This window comes from Cricetulus griseus, chromosome 4 (assembly GCF_003668045.3).
Source record: "Cricetulus griseus strain 17A/GY chromosome 4, alternate assembly CriGri-PICRH-1.0, whole genome shotgun sequence".
In the NCBI taxonomy this organism is placed as follows: domain Eukaryota; kingdom Metazoa; phylum Chordata; class Mammalia; order Rodentia; family Cricetidae; genus Cricetulus; species Cricetulus griseus.
In genome coordinates this window covers 121,614,881-121,639,696 of record NC_048597.1, presented here as the reverse complement: position 1 = coordinate 121,639,696, position 24,816 = coordinate 121,614,881, and the positions used below count along the sequence as shown (strand labels likewise).

The following is a 24,816-nucleotide window of genomic DNA, read 5'->3' as shown; positions in this document are numbered from 1 at the left end:
TTTTTATGATGGGTATTTTATTGGTTGTTGTGGGTTAACAGTTTATTTATTCCAACATTTTGAAATATTGTTCCACTTTATTTTTACTTTGTGTTCTCTGACTAGTGATGTACAACTGTCTATAACCAATATTCTCTCACACACACATAATACATTTATTATATATATATTAAAGCAAATGTCTTTTTTTTATAAGAAGGGGAATGAGTTGGGAGATGCTGTTGGAAAAATGGGGAGTGAATCTGGAAGGACTTGGGGGAGCAGTGGGGAGTTCATACAATCAAAACATATTACATTCTCAAAGAGTTAATAAAGGTATTACATATTTAAATCAAAACTAGAAAAAAATCTGGTTTGTAGGTTTTCGGCTATAAAATTTCTGTTTGTGCATTGTTTTACTTCTTTGTTGGCATTGTTCCCATTCATTTCAGAATTGCCTGTTACCTTTTGGAGTGTGTTGTTGTTTGAGGCAAAGCCTCATGTAAGCAGGTTAACCTGCTGAGTGCCAGATGTTATAGTGCTCACTCCCAGCTTTGCTGGAGCACTGTTTGAATTGTGCTTAAAAAGTCTTGTGTAGTCGTTTCTGACTGCTTCACTCTGGCACCAATACCAGAGCAAATGTCTATTTTAATGTAGATTCAGATGATTGGGTTCTTTGAGTATTAGATAATTGTGAAGTGCATTGTGGACATTTCTGTTATGAGTGTCTGGGCAAGTGGACATTTTTGATTTAGTGACATGAATCACAAGTTCTGGGTTGTGGCTCCTGCAGAGCCAGTCTCTCCTCAGATCGCTGGTGACTCTGGTCCATGTGTGGTATGTTGCCTCTTGGCAGCATGGAGTTTATGGGCAAATCCCAGTGTCTTCCTCCTGTGTTGTCTTCCTAGGCATTTTCTGCATCCCTTTGGGTCCTGCGGCTTGGAAGTTGCACTTCCATGTATTTGTCCTCTTGTGTGCTCCAAACTCATCTGTTGGCTCTGCTACTCATGGGAGAACAGAGGACAGAGAACAAGTGGGATTTGCCCTTTTCTCTTGGATTTTCTTTTTGAGAAAATAAATCCTTTTCTCAAGGTTTTCTCCTTGAATTTTAGGGGAAGATAACTCTTGCTGGAGCTTTAGGCCCTTTTGGGTCCCGGATGTCAGGTGTTTTAGGGTGTGGCCAGGCATTTCTTTCCTGTCTCTCACACTTTAGCTAGAGGCCTGCTAGAGCTCTGTTCTGTCCCAAGCTCAGCTCCTGATTATATGGGGTCTGGCATACCAAATTAGCACCAACAAAAGAATATAACTTTCATGTGGGCTTTTTAGCAGATGTAATTCTGGCCCTCATCCCCAATTTGCCTGCTATTCCTTACTTTTTGAGCCATAGAGCCTTCCATGCAGGGGTCTGCTGCATTTAGATGGGAAAACGATGGAGTGTGCTTCCTTTCTTGGGCTCCCACATCTGACTGAATTTTATGTCTTTTTACAAAGTTTTGCTATTTCTTGTTGACTTTTGGTTTTATATGATTTATTTTATCACAGTATTTCAGGTAATCTTGGAATTGCCATTTAGAGTCTTTGACATAGCACATGAGTGCACAGGATGCAACTCACACTAACATTGTGTCTTTTTTTTTTATGTGTAGAATCAGGCATTCTGGAGCTGAAGCTTAAGGCACTAATCCTTGATATTATTCATAATATTGATATTGTGAAACAATTAAATCAAGTTCAGGTTCATACAACTGATGACTGGGCTTGGAAGAAACAAGTTAGATTCTATATGAAAAGTGACCATACATGTTATGTTCAAATGGTGGATTCTGAACTTCAGTATACATATGAGTACCAGGTAGGACTCATGGTGGAAGCATTTGAATTTTTTGGGGAAGAAACTATTTAAAGATAATTACTTTTGGAAGATATAATTACTTCTATTTCAGTTTTTTTAACTGTCTTTTTTTGTCAGAATTTGCCAGGGGCTATAAAAGAAAAAGTAAATACTCTACTTAGAAAAAATTTTACATTGTCTTTCTCATCAAATTCCCACGAGGAACATTCATGTTGAATTTCAGATGATCTTTAATTCAAGAGAGTTATATATAGATAGAGCCAATAAAGCCATGGAGCTTATGTGTCTTTCCACACAATACTGTGTTTATAACTGTGCTAGAATGTGTTAGCTGATTGTTTCTGATTGCAAGGAAAAGGATTTTTCAGATAAAAGATCTAATTCATATAATTTGTTCTAAGAAAATCCAGCTGTATCCTTTCTGCCTTTTTCTACCATAATGAATCAGTATTTGGAATAATCATGTTGGGAGCAGCTAGTTGGCCTTCTACAAGGAAATGACAACACATCCTCCAAATGGCTGAAGAAACGGGAGTGTCTTCTTCCTATAGCATAGAAAGCTTGAGAACCACTTTCTAAATTAGTTATTTTCATTAGAATTTTAAAGATTATTTTTACTTTGAAGCCTCAGGGAATAAATTATGAATTAGCAAATATGAAGTGGCATATTTACTGTGTAATCCATGTTTGGATATTTGTCTTCAGCATTGTCTTTGTGCCCTCAATAAGAATGAGAGAGACTATTTGGAACCTCGATCCTGATTAAGTCTTTCAGGTCATAATGAGACATGTGCTTGGGAAATACTGAAGTTTATCTCAGGTTCTGCCTTTTGAATTTACCTCACTAAGAAAAACTGAATGTCTGCTGTGCTGAGCAGTTAAACTTGTGTGCTGCATATGAGGCTTTTAGTTGGATGGAGTAGAACATGAGTGGGCTAACACCATGCTTCCCTTATATAGGGTAATGCTTCCAAGCTGGTTTATACTCCACTGACAGACAAGTGCTACCTAACTCTGACTCAAGCCATGAAGATGGGACTTGGAGGGAATCCCTATGGACCTGCTGGAACTGGGAAAACTGAATCGGTGAAGGCGCTAGGCGGACTTCTTGGGAGACAAGTTTTAGTTTTTAATTGTGATGAGGTACAAACAATAAGTATGAAGACATACTGTGTTGAATTTTTGGGTTCTTTTTCTTGTGTGTATGTATGGGAGATTTTGTTTTCAAATCTCTGACTGACTGATGGTGATGTCTTGCTTTACTATTTATGAAGACCATGGACTCCTGGGCCTATGTGGTTCTTGTCTCCCAGTATCTCAATTGCTTGCTTTATTAGCATACATTACCACATTCAGTTTAAAATCATTCTAGTTTTAAATCAATTAAATGAAAGTTTGGTTTGAATTGACAAGATGTTGTGGGATTGTACACAGTATACTTGACTAAGGAAAATTATTATGAAGAAACATTTTAAAATGTGTAATGAATATTTGTTCTGTACCAGAGAAAAACATTGTTTAGTAAGGGTAATACTAAATTAGAAAAACAAAACAACAAAATCCCAAATACATATTAAGTGTTTTCAAAACATTTTGTGTAGGCTTTTTACTTTGACTTAAAAATGACTGAAATGAGCCAGTGGTGGTGTTGGTGCATGCCTTTAATTCCAGCACTTGGAAGGCAGAGTAGGCAGATGTCAGAGTTTGAGGCCAGCCTGGATTATAGAATGAGTTCCAGGAGAGCACAGTTACACAGAGAAACCCTGTCTTGAAAAACAAAAACAAGAAAGACTGAAATGAATTTCTGTCTTTGTTATTCTTTGGAGAACACTTTCTTTGAAACTGCCCTGAATTTTGAAGGAGTAGATTCTTAGTCTAACCCCTACTCCTAGACTTTCTTTTGCACAGGGTCTCTCCAAATAGCCCAGGTTGTACTAGCAGTCACCATTACCCTCCCAATCCTCCAAGGGCTAGAATTACAGGCAGGTACCACTTTTCTTGCCTTAATTTTTATTAAACAAACAAAGGAGATGTTGATGGGTAAAATGATTAGTTTGCTTATCTGTATAAAATATCAAATTATTTCTAGCATTAATATTTTCATCATTTTAAATGAAAATTATTTTTATTTTTTCAGGGCATTGATGTGAAGTCAATGGGGCGAATATTTGTTGGTTTGGTGAAGTGTGGGGCCTGGGGTTGTTTTGATGAGTTCAATAGACTGGAAGAAGCTGTACTGTCAGCAGTTTCCATGCAGATCCAGACCATTCAGGATGCTTTGAAGAATCACAGAACTGTATGTGAGCTGCTTGGCAAAGAGGTAGGGATGCTTTATGTGACTGGGCTTCACTTTTGCACTATCTTCAGGCATTGCTGCTTTTAATCTGTGAGCTATGTATGTGACTAGCCTTTCTAACTATGAAACGGCTCTCAGGTTTCTGAACTATTACAGTGTATATAGGGGTTTAATGTGTTGTCTCCTTTAATACTCAGTACAGTCTTTGAAGGCAAATACTTTATTCTGCTTTGTAGATGAAGAAATCAAGATTTGAAAACAATTGTAGGTATCTTTGATTTGAATCAAAGTTTGTGTAATTCTGAAAACTTTTATTTTTAGTCACTATTTAACGTGAGTTCCAAGGACATACTGTGAGTAAATAGACATTGAAGTGAGTTATCTACTCTTCAATTTACATTCTTTGAAAACTTACTATGAAGGATATCCACTATGATTCAGTGGGTTCCAGAGCTGTTTGTTATATATCCCAAAATGATGAGTTTAGTGTATTAGAGGCCACTTTTGCTAAGATGTTGGACTTACTCGTAGAAATTGTATTACAACAAAAATTTCTCTTTTAAAAATCTTTGAAACCTATATTCTTAATAAATATTTCAGGTAGAAATAAATTCTAATTCTGGAATTTTCATCACCATGAATCCTGCTGGAAAAGGTTATGGAGGAAGGCAGAAGCTTCCAGATAATCTTAAGCAGCTTTTCAGGCCGGTGGCGATGTCTTGTCCAGACAACGATCTTATTGCAGAAGTGATTCTATATTCAGAGGGCTTCAAAGATGCTAAAGAATTGGGCAGAAAGTTGGTTGCTATTTTCAACCTATCTAGGTGGGTTCTCCCATTTTATTATTAACACTTTTCATTTCTAGTGATTGGCTTGTTTTTTCATAATTTTCCAGTGTATATGGTAAGCTTGTTGGTTTTTTTGAATTGTAGTACAAATATGACATAGTTTATTCCAAGTAATAATAAAACATCTGTATTAAAACTGTTCTTTTAAAAATTTCTTTTATTTATTTATTTTTTTTCTGAGACAGGGTTTCTCTGTATAGCTCTGGCTGTTTTGGAAGTCACTCTGTAAACCAGGCTGATCTCACAGAGATCCACCTGCCTCTGCCTCCCTAGTGCCGGGATTGAAGGTGTACATCACCACCGCCTGGCAAAACTATTCTTTTTTTTAATTGTCATTAACTTGATGTTTGTTTATGTGATCTGCTTTGACTATATGGTTCGTACTTCACCCGTTTCCTAGCTGACCACTCAGAAGCTGCAGCTCTCTAGAGGATGTCTCACATTTATTTCTAGTGTTAAAAGTTAATTTTTAGCTTCCTAGGCAACCCAGAGTTCTGATACATATCATTTACTAGATACTAGGGAACCAGAATGGTATTAAGGTAGGGAGTGATCTGGACTATTGAAGAGTTTGTGATGACAGGAGTAGCTGCTTTGTCCTTGTCTCTTCATGACGTGTTTCCCTGTGGCTTGTGATTCTCCCTTTAGCTGCTTCCTCTAGAGATTATTTTGTGTGAGTGGTTTTTCTTTTTCTTTTTCTTTCTCTTTTTTTTTTTTTTTTTTTTTTTGGTTTTTCGAGACAGAGTTTCTTTGTGTAACTTTGGAGCCTATCCTGGCACTCGCTCTGGAGACTTGGCCTCGAACTCACAGAGATCCGACTGCCTCTGCCTCCCTAGTCTGGGATTAAAGGCGTGCGACACCAACGCCCAGCATGAGTGGTTTTCTTATGTAAATGAGTGAACTTCCACTATTAATTTCCACATCTTAGTCTACATTTCTTTGGATGTCATGCTAAAAGTAATTTCTTGCAAAATAAGCTTTTTACATCTTTACTTCAGGGAACTTTTGACACCCCAGCAACATTATGATTGGGGGTTGAGAGCTTTGAAGACCGTACTGAGAGGAAGTGGCAATCTTCTGAGACAGCTTAAGAAAACTGGCACAAAACAAGATGGTATGATTCATTATCTAGTTAAAGTACTTAATTTAAAAATATGCTTTAGTTTAGAATAGTTTGTATTACTGATAGGTTGTAGATAGAATGTAGACATCTTCTGTAAACCTTGCTGAGTTTTGTCTATTTTAGCATCTTACAGTAGTGTGGTGTACTTGTATCAATTAATTGAGTGGTTTTGCTGTTCTTTTTTAAAAAGTGTATAAATTATTCTGATTTTTTTCTAATAAAAATAACTTTAAAATAAAACTTTTCCTATATAGTTAATGAAAATCATATTGTGGTACAAGCATTGAGGCTTAATACAATGTCAAAATTCACATTTGCTGATTGCATACGGTTTGATGCGCTGATCAAAGATGTCTTTCCTGGAATTGACTTTAAAGAAGTAGAATACAATGAACTAAGTGCTGCATTAAAGCATGTCTTTGAGGAGGCCAATTATGAAGTCATACCCAATCAGGTAATGTTAGTCATACTTCATCATAAATTAATGCCTTTGCCTAGTTAATCCTGATTTACAATCTTATCAGTCATCTTTCAACTTATTTTTCATCTTCCAACTTTAATATCACTCCAGTACACTTCTTGGGTCTTCACATTCTGACTAGGGACTCTTGCTATGTTATATCGTTACTTCTGTCATCCATGCATGTTTAATGTTAATTATGTATTAACTCTCCACCAGATAGTAATCTTCATGAAAGACAGCATCTATAGATGTTTTTGCTCAACATTTTATTCCTGGCTACTGCCCATCACAGCGTCTTGTGTGTGATAGATAGATAGATAGATCTTGTAAACTTTTGCTTATTGATTACATGTAATTTAGTTACACTTTGATAATTTATTAGTAGGACTTCTAACAGAGCTTCCTTATGTGGCACAAATGATTATTTAAAATGAACATTTCCCGTCAACTTTTGTTGAGAAGTAGACTATGAATTAGTAACTGAGGAAAATCAAATTAAAAACTGATTAAACAAAATAAAAGATGTATGTTTTCAACTTCATGTAAAGCAACCCCTTTAAAAGGCAAATTCTGAGCTTAAAGATCACATTGCAAATGTGTTCTGATTTATTTAGCTCGTGGTCTATTTGAAGTTTTATTTTCCAGGGCAGAAGTCATACCTAATTTGCATTTCTAGTAGAAAGGTGTTGCAGAATGACAATAGAATTGAGTATAACTGAATGTGGTAACATACCACTATGTTTCTTTCCTACTAGATGAAGAAAGCTCTAGAATTGTTTGAACAGCTGCGCCAGAGGACAGGAGTTGTTATTGTTGGTCCAAGTGGTGCTGGCAAGTCTACCCTTTGGAGGATGTTAAGGGCTGCACTTTGTAAAATTGGCAAAGTAGTAAAACAATATACAATGAATCCCAAAGCTATGCCCAGACACCAGTTATTAGGACATATTGACATGGATACGAGAGAATGGTCTGATGGTGTTTTGACAAATAGTGCTCGCCAAGTAGTTCGAGAACCTCAAGGTTGGTCACTGTCTAATTCTTTACCTAATAATGCCTAGAGGATAACATGTATATAATGTTCTTATTAAGGTGTATGTGTGACTCACAGCACTTGCTTTTATTTTTTATGTTTTAAAGATTTATTTCTGTATATTAGTGTTCTATTTGCATGTATGCCTGCATGACAGAAATGGGCATCAGATCTCATTATAGATAGGTATGAGTCACCATGTGGTCACTGAGAATTGAACTCAGGATGTCTGGAAGAGCAGCCAGTGTTCTTAACCACTGAGCCATTTCTCCACATCCTTAAAACACTTTATAATGATGTTCTTTTGACATTTTAGTAGATGTTAACTAATTTTTATTGTTATTTTGAGCCAGAGTCTCAATCTATAGCCCAGGCTGGCCTGGAGCCCATGGTCCTGCTGATTTAGCCTCACAAATTCTGGGATTACAGGCTCTCACTACCAACCATGCTTGCATGATTGGCTCATGCTGTCTTTTGACTTACACTTGATAGTAACTTTGCTTTCCTTTCCTTCTTTCCTTCCTTCCTCCCTTCCTTCCTTCCTTCCTTCCTTCCTTCCTTCCTTCCTTCCTTCCTTCCTTCCTTCCCTCTTTCTCCTCCTCTTCCTCCTCCTCTTCCTCTTGCTCCTCCTCCTCCCCTTCCTCCCTCCTCCTCCTCCTTTTCCCAAGACAGGGTTTCTCTATGTAGCTTTGGAGCCTGTCCTGGAACTCACTTTGTAGACCAGGCTAGCCTTGAGATTACAGAGATTCACTTGCCTCTGCTGGGATTAAAGGCAAGCACCACCACCTGGCTTATTTTGCATTTTTGAGACAGAATCTCTACTATTGTAGTCTTGGACTGCAATATTCTCTGTAGACCAGACTGGCTTTGAACTCATTGACATCTGCCTGCCTTTGCCTCCAGAGTACTGGCATTAAAGGCTTGTGCTGCTATGCCTGAGTTGACTTGGTTTTAAAGAGATTTTTTGACCAGAATCTCAATAGACTACTTTTGCCAAGTCTTAATTAGTAGCTTTTCAGGTTAGGCAGTGGGCAATTATTCAGAAATTGAGGCCATTGAAGGGATTTTCAATGCAGTTTCTTCATTTTTCTTGTAATACTACATTAAATAAAGACCACATAATACCCTTTCTCATGCCATTGGTGACATTCCCTCTTTGAATTGTTTCAAAGGTGTAAGGACAATATGAAGCACTCTGATTTTAGGAAGGATGTCTCTGCTCTTGGAAAGCTTGCAGGTGTTGTCTGTGTGCAGCTGGTTCCCGCCCTTTTTATTTCAGGTCATCCTTGGAAATACTGAAACCAATGGCAGTAGAATGGTTTATTTCTCATGAAGATTAGGTTTCCCAAATTTCTAAAAGATGCATTATATAGCAAACATTCATATATTCTCATCATGTGGCCCAACAAACACATAGATTGGGAGATTATTTTAGAGGTATCTTATTTGAATTGAATTATCAATCTTACACGCTATGTTTTAAGGGATATTGTGAGTTCAATATGTATGGTTAGAAACCAAAATGATATCTTATGGGCTGTAGCTGAGCTTTGGGCAGCAGAGGCAACACTGCCCACAGCTTCTCCAGCACATGTGTAGCACTGTCTCCTGTGACACTGCAGCTTGCATATCTCTGTGTGTGTGTGTGTGTGTGTGTGTGTGTGTGTGTGTGTGTGAGAGAGAGAGAGAGAGAGAGAGAGAGAGAGAGAGAGAGAGAGAGAGAGAGAGAGAGTATGTGTGTGTGATTTCTTTTTAAAGTCTTCATTCTTGTGACTTGGGATAGAAGTCAGCTCATGGATCATCTGTGATGGTGACATTGACCCCGAATGGATAGAGTCTCTGAATTCTGTTCTGGATGATAATCGGCTGCTCACCATGCCCAGTGGAGAAAGGATTCAGTTTGGCCCAAATGTTAACTTTGTATTTGAAACTCATGATTTAAGCTGTGCTTCACCAGCCACAATATCTAGAATGGGAATGATATTTCTTAGGTAAGCCACAGATTATTTCTATATATTAGAATACTCTGTGTCATTTTGATTCCATAGGTAAGTTAAGAATAGAATGAATAATTTATACATGTTGATTGGATCTATGATTAACTTTTTTGGTTGGATTTTAATTGATTTAGAATTTGTTTTATTATATATAAATTATTTTGGCCATTTGGTCAAGTATTGTTTTCTTTAAGAGAAATAGCAAGTACTTCATTTCCTTTAAAAAGATTTTAAATGCCGTGATTGGATTCAGAGATGTAAACATACTTAATAAGTACTAATCCATGGTATTTAAATCCTAGTTGCATATCCTAGTTACAGAGTTACAAATTCATAAGAGTTTAGCACTAATATAGGTATAATAGGTCTTTTAGCCTAACCTTTGCATTTTACAGCTTGACAACCTCTTTTCTAAGTATTTTCTTACTTTTTCAGTGAACTAAGAAGAGGTTTAAAGAGCAAAAATGAGTACGAATTAGTTTTAAATGTCTCATACTCAGTTATATGTATTAACTAGTTTTAGAAGTTATACACATGCACACACACAAACACAAACACAAACACACACACACACACACACACACAAGGATGTCAAAAGTGTTGGCTTTCTGTGCTGACAGATGGACACTTGATGGAATGATGTGTATAGGAGCAGGAGTTTGAACAGTTTCTTCCTGAATCATTGACATGTTTGTGTTAATCCTTGTAGTGATGAAGAGACAGATCTTAACTCTCTGATGAAATCTTGGCTGAGGAATCAGCCTGCTGAATACAGAAGTAACCTTGAGAACTGGATTGGAGATTATTTCTCAAAAGCTTTACAGTGGGTTTTGAAGCAGGTGAGCTGACAGGTACTTCATAATCAGAGGGATGTGTAATTGGGAATCCGTGTTACTTCCTGATCAGTGAGGGGCTGTTTAGTTGGGCATCTGTGGTACTTCGTGATCAGTGTGTAGGGGGGATATATAATTGGGAATTGTGCCTGCGTTTGCTGCCTTGTGGTAGCGCTCTGCTGGGACCAGTGTGTAGAGAGGGTGCCGTCACTGCTGTCCCTTTCCTGTCCACGCATGTTACTTTTATTAGCTAGTCGTAAGATGGCTTCATTTTTGTATCTATAGAATCTTGCCTAGCTTACCTAAAAAGCTTGGATTACTAGAATGTCTTTCTCTTAGTGGGAAAGCCATCTTGTCTCATTTTACTGTTCTTTTTTTTTTTTTAAGATTTTATTTATTTATTATGTATACAACATTCTGCTTCCATGTATATCTGCACACCAGAAGAGGGCACCAGATCTCATAACGGATGGCTGTGAGCCACCATGTGGTTGCTGGGAATTGAACTCAGGAACTCTGGAAGAGCAGTCAGTGCTCTTAACCTCTGAGCCATATCTCCAGCCCCATTTTACTGTTCTTAATTACTCTGCTGTGCTTCCCTGTCATGAATGACTGAAGGTTCTGAAACTGTGAGATCATGTTATTTCATGTTTATTATTAAGCTTAATAATGCATTATTAAGCTAATAAAAATGCAAATACAAAAGGGACAGTGAGTTACTTGCAGTAATATATGAAACATTTGCTTATGTAATAAAAATTGCCACCTGGATTTGGAAAGTTTAATACTTGAAGGACTGAGATGAAAGCTACTAAGATCATGCCTTCCAAGAGGACACTGTCTCTGGGCTGTGAATGCCATGTAAACACATCATCATCGTCCCCCAGCATGGCCAGAATACTGCTGTGTGAGAATGCTTTACTATGAGACATGAGTTGACCCTTAGCTTGAAAAAAAGATTGTAGGGGGTTTCCATACATACATGAATTAAAAAAAGAAAGCTTTATGTGGCTTTTCTTTAATGTTATTAATTTTATGAAAAACTTAAACATATTAAACAGAAATTAAATACCACAAGTGTCTTTGAAGTCACATGACAATCTAAACTTGATCTAGAGGTCAGTTTTTTTATATTGATCAAAATACATAAAAATGGAGAATTTGCTCTAGATTTGTCATCCTTTTTGTGTTTGGTTTTCTTCTTTTGTGAGGATGAAAGCTGGAGAAATTGAGATGGGTATTAAAACATTGTACGTTAGTTTTTCCCAGTCCTTGTAGAAGGAAGGCTTTCCTGCTCCCAAGTCTGATGAATGTGTTTCTCTTCCTTGCTTCCATCCTAACACTCTATACCTTTTTACGTATCTGTCTGCACTCTCCTGGAAGTTCCCTGAGGGCAGGACCAAACTTGTAGTGCCTCATAGTGAGTTCGCAGAGCAAGCTTATTAAGAGGAGTGAACGGGCAGTGGTACTGGTGCTGAGATGCCCGATGCCTCTGACATCTTTTCACCACATAGCATTATTTCATTAAAGTAAGAAGTACAGAGCCTGCCAGTACTGATGCCTGAGGTCTGTTAACTTACTGAGTTAATACCCATGTGAGTGTTTGAATAAGAGTGTACTGCTAGATAGAATATACTTAAGTATGAGATTTGATGAGACAGGTTAAGATGGCTAAGTCCTAGAGTAGATGGAAGAGAGCCAGAAAAGAATTGGGTCATGTTTGTACATTGTAGCAATTACTTTTGTGTCCCTAAATTCAGTCAGGAAAGAGATTTTGGCTCATAGTTTCAGAACTTTTAGTCCATCAGGGTAGAGTTGATGGTGGTCGTGGCAGTGGTGGCTGGGGCTGGGGCTCCTTGAATCACTGTGCTTCATGTTAGTGGCAAAAGGAAACAGAGAAAACAGGCCAGAGCTAGGTGATTGTAAATGTGAATAAAGGGTTGCTTTTAGGGACCGACTTCTACCAACTGGATCTCGCCTGGTAAAGATTGTACCTTCACAACAATGTGACAGATTGGAGTCAGGTCTCAAAACATGAAAGTGTGGGTGGGCATTTCAGATGTGAACTACACCTTGCCTCTGTCTAAAGCTCCAAAAATGTATATGTATATTCTTCAGACTGAGAATGTATGTCATGTAATTACTTGAAAATTCTAGCATTTAAAGCTCAAAATAACATAAGCACTTTTTCTGCTCTGGTTCTATGAATTTTAATCAACAGAATGACTATGTCGTAGAAACAAGTTTGGTTGGGACTGTGATGAATGGTTTGTCCCACCTCCATGGAAGCAAAGATCATGACCAGTTTATTATTAATCTTATACGAGGACTGGGTGGGAATCTGAACATGAAGTCTCGTCTAGAATTTACCAAGGAGGTAAGGGACTTTTTCAGCCTCTTTCCAGCCACCATTCTTCAGCTTTTCCTGACCCTCAAGTCTCAAAACACAGTGATGCAATGCTAAAGTATGCAACCTTCAAATAATGAACTTATGCATTTGGTAGACTAACAGGACATATGCATTTGTATGGGTCTACACGTATGTTTGTGTGTGTATACATGGTTTTGTGCATCAAACTTAGGATTTCTGACATTCTTAAATTTTTATGGCATCTTATAATAAGCTAAGGCTTGGAGCATAAAAGTATAAGTTAGGCTTGAATTTACTTAGCCATGTAAATATATTCCAGTATTTCATTTAGCTTTAATTTTATAAAAATACAGTTTTGAAATAATCCTTTTAAATAGAATAGTGTTAGCACTTAGAAATGGTGGAGTATTTTTAACTATTTCTCTAATAATGTCAGATTGTATTTGAACTAGTTGTGTAAAATCAAGTTTTATATAAGGGACTTTTCTTTTTCTTATGTGTGTAGATGTTTTCGTGCATGTATGTCTGTACACCACACGCATGCCTGGGCCCGTGGAGGCCAGAATACTAGGTTTGATCCCCTGCACCTGGAGTTGCGATGGTTGTGAGCATCCATGTGGGTGTAGAGAATAGAACTTGGGTCCTCTGGAAGAGCAGCCAGTGCCCTTAACCATCTCTCAGGCTCCAAAGGGACTTTCTCCTGTGGAATGATTAAATAAGACCACACATTGTTCCATTTGCTGCTGTTTAGTGCCATCATTGGTGCTGTCTCTGTTCTGCTTGCTTTTCTATGGCAGTGTGTCCTCTTGCCTCTCACTGTCACTGCTCAGAACCTTCCCGTATGCTACTCTGAAACATTCTTGGGTACACACAACAGCTTTCAGTGTCAAGGGGTAGAATAACCTATTTGTGGGTGTAGCTGAAGTCAGTTCTGGAAATGTTGGAAATAAAGGACTTTAGCATTCCTGAAATCGATAATTTGTGAGAGAGCCTTTAAAAATTGGATGTATTTTCAAATTTGATCTGTAAATATCTATCAAATTAGTAGCTTCATGTTTATTTTTATTTTACTTCATATCATGTTGAAGTAAAATACTATTTTAATTAAAAATTTGCTTAGAAGCAGTGTGTATACAAACTTTAACAAGATGATATACTGTGGAGATACTCCTTTTGATGGATTGAACAGTTACCAACTGTTTGGTATACATAAAACTCCTAGTTACAATGTTTTTCTCTCAAGGTTTTTAACTGGGCACGGGAATCTCCTCCAGACCCTCACAGACCGATGGATACCTACTATGACTCTGATCGAGGACAGTTAGCATCCTACATGCTTAGGAAACCAGAGAGCCTGACAGCTGATGACTTCAGCAGTGGCCATACCCTCCCTGTCATCCAGACTCCCGACATGCAGCGGGGCCTAGATTATTTCAAACCTTGGCTGAGTTGTGATACTAAACAGCCATTTATTCTCGTAGGACCAGAGGGATGTGGCAAAGGGTAAGCATGCTTTCAAAGGTGTGCATGGTAAGTGTGTCTTCTACCCCAAGGACTCAACAGTACATTGTTTCTTTTGTTGAAAAAGCACTTAGTTTTATGGAGGATACATTTCATTGTTACTTCTTGTTTAAGAAAAAATGACTAAAGAAAGGTGTCATTTTCTCTGCCAGATTGTGTGGTCTTAGAAAAATACTTTTTAAAAGATTTTGTATACACAGTCACAACAAAAATTGAATCCCTTATGTACACTTGTACATTACTGTGTGCTTTTGCCATATCAGTTGAGTTCCACTCTCTTACTAAAAATAATTTAGTAAGATGTAGTCTACTTGTGTTTAGTGCCCATATCATTTATGCTTTAGGAATAAACCTGAATTATTAGTTTTACATGTATGTTGGCAGAGTAGTGATTTTTAAAAATTCTATACAATCAGAGTAGTTAGCAAAACAAAACTCTTGGGGAACTTAAAGTCTTTCCATGAACTATGGGGGAACAAAACTAACATATTTTATACCTTGTAAAACTGAACTTATGAGGTCTGCAAGAATTCTAGGAATACTTTAAAATATGCATCCCCTTCCCCATAGTTTAAAAGTTAGAAAATTACCTTGGTGATTATAGAAACTATATCATATTCAGTATTTTCCTTTTCAACATAATCTGAAATAATTTAGAAAAAGGTATCGGTTCCATATTGAGTGTACAGAATGTTTTGTTGGACACATTTTCCAGCAACCCCACCCATCTCTCCTGAAATGTCACCTGTCTCTCGTAGGATGCTGCTCAGGTATGCCTTCTCTCAGCTCCGCTCCACGGAGATTGCCACGGTCCACTGCAGTGCTCAGACTACTTCTCGGCATCTCCTGCAGAAGCTGAGCCAGACTTGCATGGTAATCAGTACAAACACTGGCCGAGTATACAGACCAAAAGATTGCGAAAGACTTGTTTTGTACCTGAAAGATATCAACCTGCCAAAGCTTGATAAGTGGGGAACCAGCACTTTGGTGGCTTTCCTCCAGCAGGTAAGTCTTAGCAGCTGATCCGTTTGCCTGCAATTGCAACAAGTCTGCTGGCTTTCCTTATAGATACAAAATCTGTTTACCAGTTTTATCTAGCACATGTCATTAGAATTTAAGTTCATGAAATATTTAAGTCTTGTTCTAGGTCAGTCATTCTCCAATTAGAGATCTATTACTTATCCTCCCTCCCTAAAACAGATAGGGAATCAGCAGTGGGCACTGGGCAAGTCTTCACTCCATGTCTGACTCTGCTTGCCTCTGACAGTAGTCACTTTGTCTTTGGTTGTGTATCACATGTTCTCAATCAGTGTAAAAAAAGTTTCTTCCTGTATGTTCTTACATCATGTTAGAAGCTCTAGACTTTTAGAGTTTGCTATGTTTATATGGACTGTGCAGCTGTAGAATAAGATGATATAATATGGCAAAGTATGAAATATTTTCCTTATTATTTCCTGACTCCTGGCTTTTTTTTAATAATCACTAATAGATTTATAATAGTACTTGGGTTTTTACTGTTTAGTGGAGTGAAACCATTTTAAAGGAAGAGGATTCAGATAACATGAATTGAATATAGGGTAGAACAATATCAGTTTGCAGTGATGGAAAAATTTAAAATGTTTCCATCTTCAGTTACTGAGTCAGGTAAAAGGGTAATGGTTGCACTTGGAAATAATTAAAATATAGATAACACTGTATATTATGGTTAATCTCGATGGTCAAATTGACAAAATTTGTAATCACCATTACAAAAACACTCTTGGTATGTGTGCGAGGGTTTTCTAGAGTTGGTTAATTAAGGTGGTTAATTAAATAGAGTTGGTTAATTAAGTGCCACCCTCCATGTGGGCTTCACCATTTTGCTGGAAGCTAACTAAGTCAAACAGAGCAGGGATCTGGGCAGTAGAGTTCGACCCTGTTTTCTGACTCCTGCTGCCCTGCTGGCTTGCTGGGCAGATTGTGTCCCCTTAAACTGTAGGACAGAACTTGCCTGATGTGGCTTTTATCAGGTAAGTTGTCAGGGCTGGGAGACAAGTAATGAATGCAGGATGGTAATATGATTTGAGGAATCTAAAGTATAAACTATTTATGAGCATCTGTTTTCATATAGGTGTTGACTTATCAAGGATTTTATGATGAAAATTTGGAATGGGTTGGCCTGGAGAATATTCAGATTGTGGCCTCCATGTCAGCTGGAGGAAGGCTGGGCAGACACAAGCTGACCACCAGATTTACATCTATTGTCCGTCTTTGTGCCGTAGAGTATGTATCTTAGTAACAGTTTTTATTTGTTTACATTTTATTCAAGATATTCACCAAGAGTACTTCAAAATATAGAAAGTAAAATGGTTAAGCTGATAAATTTTTCCAAACTTGACTGTGGTTTAAAGTATGTAAGTGTTTTTATAGAACTCTGTGTGTTTGTACCCCTAAACGTCAGGAATAGGAGCTCACTGGTAATTTTAAGTCTGTATTTTTTAGTTAAGACATAGTATAATATGGTACCTGTTGTTGTGCTATGTGATGCTCTGACACATTATTTAATGCACAGTGCTTGAGTTAGTTTTAACATATATTTATCACTGTGATGAAAACACTCAAAGTTCTTTCTTTTTGCAGTAATGGGGATTAATCCTTGGGCCCCACTCATATTAGTCAAGTGTTTTCTTTCGGAGCTGTGTCCAGGCTACAGAACCCCTTCCTTTAATGGTGTGATGTGCCCACTCCACACTTAGACCTCCAGTTGCACACTAGACTTTCTTGCTGCTGTCCAGATACAGCTTCGCCTCATCCTCAGCCTTTCCCCAACCTGCTTACCTCTTTACTGGTTCCAGCCCCTGCAAATGATCATTGTACTCTCCACTTTTGTGAGAGCAGTATGCTTAGATTATGACAGAAACCATGTGCTGTCTTGCCTGTATTTCTGTGCTTTGTTTATTTTGCTTAACATAATTTCCTGTGGTATCCATATGGTTTGAAATGCTTTGGTTTCATTTTTTACATGGCTAACTCTTATTTCCTTCTGTATATGTACCACATTACTTTCACTCATCAATAGGTGAATACTTAGATTGTGGGCTTTATCTATCTATCTATCTATCTATCTATCTATCTATCTATCTATCTATCTATCTATCTATCCATCTATCTATCTCTATGTTTGGCTGTTGCAAATAATACTATAATACTACAGGAACCATTGGAGTGCAGATGGCTCTTAACCTTAATGTATTTTATTTCCTTTAAATGTATAAAACTGGTACATTTTAGACATAAATGTCTCACAAACTAATATTATTTAATTTTAATTAAATAGTTGAATCTGATGATTGGGGAGTTGGGTCATGTGAATTGGGATGGAATCTGTCTATTTCATCCATCTGCCCATCTTTGTGATCATGGATGGACTGGGACTTCTGAGTTCATAGCACTGTCCCTTACTAACCTTAGTCTACAAGTTCCCGATAACTATATTTTACCTATGAACATTAGTTTTTTTGAGATGTTATTGTTGCCAGTTAATTCACATGGAAATAAATTTTGGCTTGGGAGAAATAGGCTAATTTTTGTTGTGTTATTTATTTTCTTAGACTTCTGACCTGGATTACTGTTCTGTGTATAGTGGATTTTCAATTTTTGCTTTTAAATAGTTGGATTATCGTCTTCGATAAAGCCTTCCAGTTTTGGAGAACAGACACTGTGGAATCTATCCGGGTATTGCAGAGAGAGTAGGAGCTGACTCTGTTCTAAGTCCTCTGGGCAGCCCTGGGAATCAGGGAATAAGTGTAGTGTGAAAACATGTACTGTTATATCTTAATATCAAAATAGTAGTTTATGATGCTGATTTCTTCCAACTTCCTTGTTTCTTGTCTTCCTCCTTTAGTTACCCAGAAAGAGAACAGTTACAGACAATCTATGGAGCATATTTGGAAGCAGTTCTGCACAAAAATCTGAAGAATCATTCTATTTGGGGTTCTTCATCAAAAATTTATCTATTAGCAGGCTCTATGGTGCAGGTGTATGAACAGGTACATATGTTTGCGTTGGAGTTTCCAGTTCTGTTGGCTTCATCTTGGTCTTTGTGCTGAAGTCCTGGCTTTTCTTTCTTGTCATAGTACAGTGTGATAGATGGCACAGTAACATTGTATTCCAGTTCTAGGCTGCGGGAGCACAGATTCAATAACTGTGTGTATGGCAGTTAAGAAGGTAGTAAATTTGATCTGAATTAAAAAACAGTAGAAAAATCACAAACTATTTATAGATGAAGTTTTGTTAGGTAAAAGGCATAGTATGTGTAGTGCTTGTGAAAGGCTCTTAGAAGGTTGGGTAGAAGCAGAGAGAAGTAAGTTAGAAAGGACAGGTCGCTTTTAAAAATGTATCCATGTATTGAGTGGTTAAGATAACAGTAAGTGGGGAAGGGCCTAGGCCTGGCCCAGGATGATGTGGTAGACTTTGGGGAGCCCCTTTTGAGGGTCTTACCCTGCCTGGGGAGTGGAGGGGGGATGGCTAGGGGTAGGTGGGATGTTGGGGGGGAGGGTAGGGAGAGGGAGAAGGGATTGACATCTGAAGCAAGCTTGTTCCTAATTTGAACTAATAAAATAAAATAAAATAAAATAAAGATATCAGTAAGTTTTATGGCTCTGGCGTGGAGTAGGGTCAGCCTTTAAGCTCTTTGATTTCTTCAGTGGGTTTCCTGAAATTACAACATTTTGGTTTTCACTACTAGAAAACTTTTTGAGTGGTTTTATTCAGTGTTGTGGGTTCTTTATAATTCCACTTTTGATTTTATAATGTTAGTCAGCTTATTTGCAGTTTCTAAAGCTGCCCCCTTGCCCCACACCAGACTTTGGCAGTCTGTTGAAGCCTATGAACCTATCTTGGAGTACTATTTTAAAGTGGGTAAGTAGCTGGACATGGTGAATGCCTGGAATCAGTCCTTGCATACTTGAGGCAAGAAGATTGCCAGGAGTTACAGAGTGAGTTCTAGGCCAGTGTGGGTCCACAACAAATAAGTACATAAATAAAATGTGTAGGACAGATTATGTAGGATAACTTTTAAAAATCAGTTCTATTGAAGTAAGATATACCCACAGCTAGAAATTGGTCTTCCTGTGAGTCAGAGGTAGCAGACAATGTATAGGATGATGAAACAGCTAAAAGCAGGCTGCTTGCACTGTTGTCTTTTTCAGGTGAGGGCCAAGTTCACAGTTGATGATTATAGCCACTATTTCTTCACACCCTGCATTCTTACTCAGTGGGTTCTTGGCTTGTTCAGATATGACTTAGAAGGAGGTGAGTTTGGGTTGTGTATGTGTAATTACACTGTAAGTTGTGCTCACAATAGGAACATTAAATATCGTAACTGATTATAGTATTTAAAATGACTATTATTACATTAAATTTAAATAGCTCTATTATGTTTATTACTATTAAGAGGGTAATAATTTATTGTATTCCTTTTTCCAACCTGTTTATCACTATACACATTTGATCTTAGAAAAGATAAAACATTTTCTTTCATGGCCAAACCAATATTATTATGCGTTTTTGAAATGATAATTTTATTGAACAACTATAGTGTTTAAAACATGCCACTTTATTAAAAGAATGAATACTAACTTTTTTCCCATTTCTTTTATTTACCTGCTGCCAAAATTATGGTATGTAGATCCTAACTATATTATGTTAAACAGACCTCTTGAAAATACTTTAAGACTTAACTACAAATAAAGAAACTCTTTGCCTTTCTTAGGATCTTCCAACCATCCATTAGATTATGTGCTAGAAATTGTAGCCTATGAAGCCCGGCGCTTGTTCCGGGACAAAATCGTTGGTGTGAAGGAGCTGCATTTGTTTGATAACATCTTAACTTCGGTGTTACAAGGAGACTGGGGCTCAGATATACTAGACAACATGGCAGGTAATAAAAGAGAGCTCATGTCAATGGGCAGTTGTCAAAGCTATTTTAAATTTGTTTCTGACCTGATGCATGATTTCATGTCTCAATAAATAAAACTTCAGATGATTTCAATTTTAATTTCCCCAAAAGGGAAGGTACCTAGCCATTTTGCTAGAATTCTACAGTTATAATCCAGATAAAATATAGTATGTACTTTCTTGAAAAGGGTGTTCAAACTTCTTGTTGTCTATTTGTAATACAAAGTTGTTTTTCCAAAAGAATTTTCACTAATAATGTAGCTGGCTACAGGGACACACCTGTAATCCTAGCACTTGAGAGTCCGAAGCAGGAGTGTGGCAGTTTTGAGGCCAGCCCTGTCCACAGAGCAGGACCAGTCCAATTAGGGCTATGTACTAAAAACCCTGTTTTAAAAAATTAAAAACCTAAAAAGACATTTTAGTATCTGATTAAATATGAAGCATAAAGGTGATTGAGAAATTGCTTACTTGATTATAATGCCACTTGTTTAAGAAGAAAATCATTGTTTTTCTCTGTAGCTCCCAATGATATCACCCTAGCTTAGCCCTAGTTTCCCCATTTTTGTGTAAATGGCCACATTTCGTTCAGAGCTGTGCTTACTTCATAACTGATTTGCATACTGGAAACTGCTGTGGGAGCATTGTGTAGTGGAGAACACTCCAATGAGGGGCCTATGAGAAGGACTTGTAAATGTTTCCCAGTGTGTAACAATTACCCAGCTAGACACTGTGCTAACAAATCCTCGTGCCGTACTCCTGTGTGCTGTACACTTCTAGATGTGATGTTGGCCCCGGGGCCATCGTTATACAAGTTCAAGGAAATATTGAAAGGAAGGCTATTGGGATTGACTGGAAGACTCTAGATATTTCCAGACATTTGGAAGTGAGAAGGCCATTCCAGGAATCCAGGGCATGGGCAAGTGCTGACAGTTCCATGTGATTTTAGTAAGGTTCTCATCATCTGCCTGAGGTTGTGGGGCCAGGCTCTCTGGAGAGGCTTTGTTCTTGGAGTCAGGCCTCATCTCAGCCTGGAAACTTGAGTCAGTAGTCTCTCTCTCTCTCTCTCTCTCTCTCTCTCTCTCTCTCTCTCTCTCTCTCTCTCTGTCTCTGTCTCTCTCTCCCCTTATTTTTGCCCCTTTTAAAATTTAAATTAGAAACAAGATTGTTTTGCATGTCAATCCCAGTTCCCTCTCCCTTCCTCCCCTGCCCCCCATTAACATCCTACCTATCCCATACCATTTCTGCTCCCCAGGGAGTCTATCCTATCCTTTGGGATAGGGCCCAGGCCCTTCCCTGTGTATCTAGGCAGTGGGCTCCCAAAGTCCATTCCTATGCTAGGGATAAGTACTGATCTACTACAAGAGGCTCCATAGATTTCTGAGGTCTCATCACTGACACCCACATTCATGGGGTCTGGATCAGTCCTATGCTGGTTTCCCAGCTATCAGTCTGGGGACCATGAGCTCCCCCTTGTTCAGGTCAGCTGTTTCTGTGGGTTTCACCAGCCTTTCTTCATCACTCCCCCCTCTCTGCAACTGGATTCCAGTTCAGTTCAGTGTTTAGCCCTGGGTGTCTGCTTCTACTTCCATGGGTGCATGCTGGTAGGATTTGCTGAAGGAGGCAAAGGCAGGAGGATCACTAGTAGTCTCTTGTAAAGATTCTATGTGCTTTGGAAAATATCAGTACTTTTTTTTTTTTTTTTTTTTTTTGGTTTGTCAAGATAGGATTTCTCTGTTAGACCAGGCTGGCCTCAAACTTACAGAGATACCCAATAAACAAAAGCTGATTATTTCTTATTGTGCATTTGTTTGAAGATTTTACAATTAAGATTCAAGTTGTAAAGTTTGGTTACTAATACCATAGAGATGATGTTCCCTTTTCTATGCTTTATATCACTTGACACATGACCTCTTTATTTGGTGCTGTTAGCCTTGATTATGGAGGCATTTCTTAGCTTTTGGTATAACAAGTTAAAAAAAAACAATCTTTCCTTTTGTAATAAAATCCTGGAGATCCTTTAAAAAAGATATTATGTTTTATCATGGCATCTTTGCATATTTATATCATGTACTTTGCTTGTGTTTATATTCCATCAACCTCACTTGTTCCTTCTTTCCCCTTGTTTTAGTCACCTTCTCGCCACATAGTCTCCTCACTATTTTCATCTGTCTGTCTGTCTGTCTGTCTGTCTGTCTGTCTGTCTGTCTGTCTATCTATGTAAATAATACATCCATATATGCATTCATCTGTAGATGACCACTTAGGTTGATTCTGTGTCTTGGCTCTTGTGCACAGGTCCATGTGTCTTTGTGATGTATTTGTAGACTTAAAGTCCTTTGGCTACATATAAGAAAGTATGGTACAACTGGATCATGGGATAGTTCTCCTTGTAATTTTATAAGACCTTCCATTACTGATTTCTGTTTTCCACAGTTTATTCCATCAACATGGTACAAAGGTTCCTCTTTTCCTACTTTTTCAATAGCATTTATTATTTGTTTTGTTAATTGTGGCTGTTCTGACTCCGGAGAGAAGAATTTCCATGTAGTCTTAACTTGCCTTACCCTGCTGGCTAAGGATGTTGATTTCTATTCCCTGTACTTAATTCTAAGTTGTATATATTTTGAGAACTGTCTGTTCAAGTAATTCATCTATATATTAATGGGGTATTTTTGGTGTTGAATTTTTTTTAGATGTCATTTTAGATAGCAATCCTTTGTCAGATTAACTGGCAGAGCTTTTATCTGGGTCTGTTGGGTGTGGCTCCCCCTGCTGGGACCTTTGCTGTGGGCAAGCTCTTTTGCCTCAAGCAGTGCTATCTGTTGATTCCTGCTGTTGCTTGTCTCCCTGGACTCTTCAAGTGCTGTTGAGGAAGCCCTTGCCAATTCCTAGATCTCTGAGTTTCTTTTGGATTTCTCTCGAGTGTTTTCATAGTTGTAGGTCTGAAGGTCTTTAATCCATTTTGAATTCACTTTTGTGGGAGAAAAAGATCTCATTTGACTTGTTGATATGTGGATACAGAGCTTTCTCACAATTGCTTCAACAAGTTCTTTTTCAGTGTGTAGCATTGGGCATTTGTCAAAAGGAAAAAACAATGAAGTCCCAGGAAACAAAACCAATTAGTATCATTTGTCTATGTTTACTTCTGTTTGTCTTAACCTGTTCCAGTGATGTGCATATCCTCCATCTTTCCCTAAACCACACTGTCTGGGTTCCTATAGCTACAGCATAGAAAGTGTTGAAATTAGGTAGCCTTATTTCTTGTGGTGTAATCATGTCTCTGTCTATGTACAGCATGACAAGATTGTGATAAGCCTTATTTTGCGTCTTTATATTGGTTTGGAGTGAGTGAGTGTCTTTCCTCTGTAATCTTCTGATTCAAACACACAATATTTTATGAAAGCATTTGGGTCTTAGGTATTTTTCACAAGTAGCATATAAATCTGGTATATGATTTTAGATTTATGTTTTAAGCTTAAATTTTTTCATTGGCAATTATATGTGTCCAAGTTGGTTTTGGTTGTTATTGTATGAGATAGGATCACATTCAGCTGCCAGGCTAGCCCTGAATTAGCTATATAGCTCAGACTATCCTTGAATTCAAGATTCTGCTTCTGCCTCACAAGTACCTGGGACTACAGGCTTGTACTGGCAAAGTGGGTTTTAAAGGAGGAATGCATTGAGTGAAGAAGAGCTGAAGGATATTGCGATACGAGAAATCAATATGTAAGAAGTTCAAAGATGAGAAACTGAGTATATTTGCAGAGAGATGGGTGTGTTAGGCCTTAGTGGAGCTCACTTGTAGAGGGCGCTTAGTAGGACATTGGCGCTTTATTTCAGAGAGTGTGAAACTATGATAAAGGAATGATGCTGTGCAGTTGGAGTTTAGTTTTGTATGCATTCCTTTAGTAACAGCCAGGCTATACTTAGTATTTAGTATTTAGGCAGGGACAGCCAAGTAGGAGTCTAATGCAATAGTCCATATGAATTTTTTTTTTTTTTTATTAATTCAAGTTAGGGAACAGGCTTGTTTCACATGTAAGTCCCTTCTCCCTCTCCCTCCTCTCACCCCATCCCTTCTCCCCCACCCCCAACCTATCCCCCACCCCATCCATCCACCACTCCCCAGGCAGGGTAGGACCCTCAACAGTGGCTCTGCAAAGTCCACCAAATCTTCCTGTGCTGGTCCTGGGCCCTTCCCCATGTGTCCAGGGCCAGAGTATAACCCTTCACGTGGGATGGGCTCTCTAAGTCCCTTCTTACATCAGGGAAAAATGCTAATCCACTTCCAGAGGCTCCCTGGAGTGCAGAGGCCTCCTTATTGGCATCCATGTTCAGGGGGCTGGAATCAGTCTTGTACTGGCCTCCCATATAGCATCTGGGGTCAGTGTGCTCTCCCTTGTTCAGGCCAACTGTTTCTGTGGATTTCTCCAACCTGGTACTTACCCATTCTCTCTTCATTACTCCCTCTCTTCTACTAGATTCCAGATTCCAGCTCAGTGTATTTCTGTGGATGTCTGTCTCTGCTTCCATTAGCCACTGGATGAGGGCTCTAGGATGGCATAA

At 38.2% G+C, this 24,816-nt stretch overlaps 1 protein-coding gene across 4 annotated transcripts in view; it reads left to right on the top strand.

Moving 5' to 3' along the window:
- The window catches only part of Dync2h1 (dynein cytoplasmic 2 heavy chain 1), a 204,859-nt gene that overhangs the window by 52,259 nt on the left and 127,784 nt on the right, over positions 1-24,816 (top strand). For 3 of the 4 annotated variants that reach the window (XM_027415174.2, XM_027415173.2, XM_027415176.1), the window contains 16 exons: positions 1,626-1,831; positions 2,792-2,974; positions 3,969-4,151; positions 4,728-4,951; positions 5,974-6,089; positions 6,353-6,552; positions 7,317-7,581; positions 9,375-9,582; positions 10,298-10,427; positions 12,643-12,798; positions 14,036-14,295; positions 15,072-15,318; positions 16,424-16,575; positions 18,197-18,341; positions 19,503-19,605; positions 20,066-20,233. In XM_027415174.2, the coding sequence (XP_027270975.1) occupies positions 1,626-1,831; positions 2,792-2,974; positions 3,969-4,151; positions 4,728-4,951; positions 5,974-6,089; positions 6,353-6,552; positions 7,317-7,581; positions 9,375-9,582; positions 10,298-10,427; positions 12,643-12,798; positions 14,036-14,295; positions 15,072-15,318; positions 16,424-16,575; positions 18,197-18,341; positions 19,503-19,605; positions 20,066-20,233 (2,946 nt within the window). The remainder of the gene's footprint in view (positions 1-1,625; positions 1,832-2,791; positions 2,975-3,968; positions 4,152-4,727; positions 4,952-5,973; positions 6,090-6,352; positions 6,553-7,316; positions 7,582-9,374; positions 9,583-10,297; positions 10,428-12,642; positions 12,799-14,035; positions 14,296-15,071; positions 15,319-16,423; positions 16,576-18,196; positions 18,342-19,502; positions 19,606-20,065; positions 20,234-24,816) is intronic. The other variant, XM_027415175.2, reaches the window with a different exon arrangement.